Source organism: Passer montanus, unplaced genomic scaffold, assembly GCF_014805655.1.
Source record: "Passer montanus isolate IOZ18808 unplaced genomic scaffold, ASM1480565v1 scaffold5802, whole genome shotgun sequence".
In the NCBI taxonomy this organism is placed as follows: domain Eukaryota; kingdom Metazoa; phylum Chordata; class Aves; order Passeriformes; family Passeridae; genus Passer; species Passer montanus.
In genome coordinates this window covers 1-1714 of record NW_024370820.1, presented here as the reverse complement: position 1 = coordinate 1714, position 1714 = coordinate 1, and the positions used below count along the sequence as shown (strand labels likewise).

The 1714-nt window shown below is 68.6% G+C and overlaps 1 protein-coding gene across 1 annotated transcript; it reads right to left on the bottom strand.

Moving 5' to 3' along the window:
• Nucleotides 1–379: 379 nt before the first annotated feature.
• On the bottom strand, nt 380–1501 carry LOC120510513 (kin of IRRE-like protein 1; the record flags this gene model as incomplete). The annotated part of the gene is made up of 3 exons (XM_039726413.1): nt 1225–1501; nt 572–773; nt 380–500 (listed from the first exon to the last, which is right to left on the bottom strand). Coding segments are annotated over exons 1-3 (585 nt in total), but the record flags the coding sequence as incomplete, so codon positions are not given.
• Between the last annotated feature and the right edge of the window lie 213 nt (nt 1502–1714).

Sequence of the window (1714 nt, the reverse complement as noted above, 5' to 3'; positions counted from 1 at the left end):
CGGGGGGACTGCGGGGGGGAGAGAGGGGACACCGGCTCGGGAGGGGACACCGGGATGGGGAGGGGACACTGGGGACTGTGGGGCACAGGGAATGGTGAGGGGACGTGAGAGGCTCTGGAGGACACAGGGAGGGACATTGGGGACACAGGACCGTGTGGGGCATTGGGGACACAGGACCATAGGGGACATGGGGGACATGGGACCATGGGGGACATGGGACTGTGTGGGACATTGGGGACACAAGACCATGGGGGACACGGGACCATGGGGGACAATGGGGACACAGGACCATGGGGGACACTGGGGACTGTGTGGGACATTGGGGACCATGTGGGACATTGGGGACACAGGACTGTGTGGGACACTGGGGACACGGGACCATGGGGGACGTGGGGGACACGGGAGCATGTGGGGCATTGGGGACCGTGTGGGGCACTGGGGACTGGGTGGGACATTGGGGACACGGGACCATGGGGGACATGGGAGCATGTGGGGCACTGGGGGCCATGTGGGACATGGGGGACACAGGACTGTGTGGGGCATTGGGAACCGTGTGGGACACTGGGGACACGGGACCATGGGGGACACCGGGGCCCGTGCGTGGCACCGGGGCCAGCCCTCACTGAGCACGGTGAGCTTGGCGCGGCGCGAGCGCAGCGCGGCCTCGGTGGCCTGGCACTCGTAGACGGCGTCATCGGAGAGCTCGGCGTCGCGGATCTCCAGGTTGTACTGGCCCGAGTCGGCCGTGCCCACGATGCGGTACCGGGGCCACGCTGCGGGGACGGCGCGGCGTCACCCGGGGACACCAGCGCCACGGGGACACCGCGACCCCACGGGGACACCCTGACCCCACAGGGACACCAGTGCCACGGGGACACCAACGCCACAGGGACACACCAATCCCACAGGGAAATCTCAATCCCACAGGGACACCAATGCCACAGGGACACCAATGCCACAGGGACACCGCAACCCCACAGGGAAATCCCAATCCTATGGGTCACACATGGGGACACTCCCATCCCATAGGGACACCCCCACCCCACAGGGACACCCCCATCCCACGCCCAGGTGGGATGTGTGGGGCCAGCACTGGAAGTCACACAGGGACACCCCCAGAGCCACCGCCCCTTTCCCAGGTGCCCTTCAGCCCTGCCCCGTGGGTGCCACCCCCGGGTCCCCCCTCCCCTCCCGGTGCCACCCCCGGCCCCGCTGTCGCGGCACCTTTGAGGCCCTGGCCCATGCCCAGCGCCAGCCCGTCCTTGGTCCATTGCACGATGCCGGAGTAGTTGAGCACCACGCAGGACAGGACGATTCTCTGCCCCGCCACCACCGTCTGGTCCTCGGGCTCCTCCACGAAACGCGTCTGCACCGCTGCGGGCACGGGGCCGCGGTCAGCGCCGGGCACGGGGCCGCGGGCAGCACCGGGCACGGGGCCGTGGTCACCGCGCAGCGCCCGGCACCGCGGCACCGCGTGTGCCGACATCCCCTGATCCCGAGATCCCCCTGAGATCCTCTCAGGATCCTCCAGAGATCCTCCAGAAACCTCCTGGGACCCCCCTTCGAGATCCCCCTGAGATCCCCTCGAGATCCCCCAGGATCCCCCTGAGATCCTCCTGGGATTCCTTGAGATCCCCTCGAGATCCCCCCAAGATCCCACTGAGACCCCCCAGGATCCTCCCGGGATCCCCCCGGACCCCCGGAGCTGCCCACG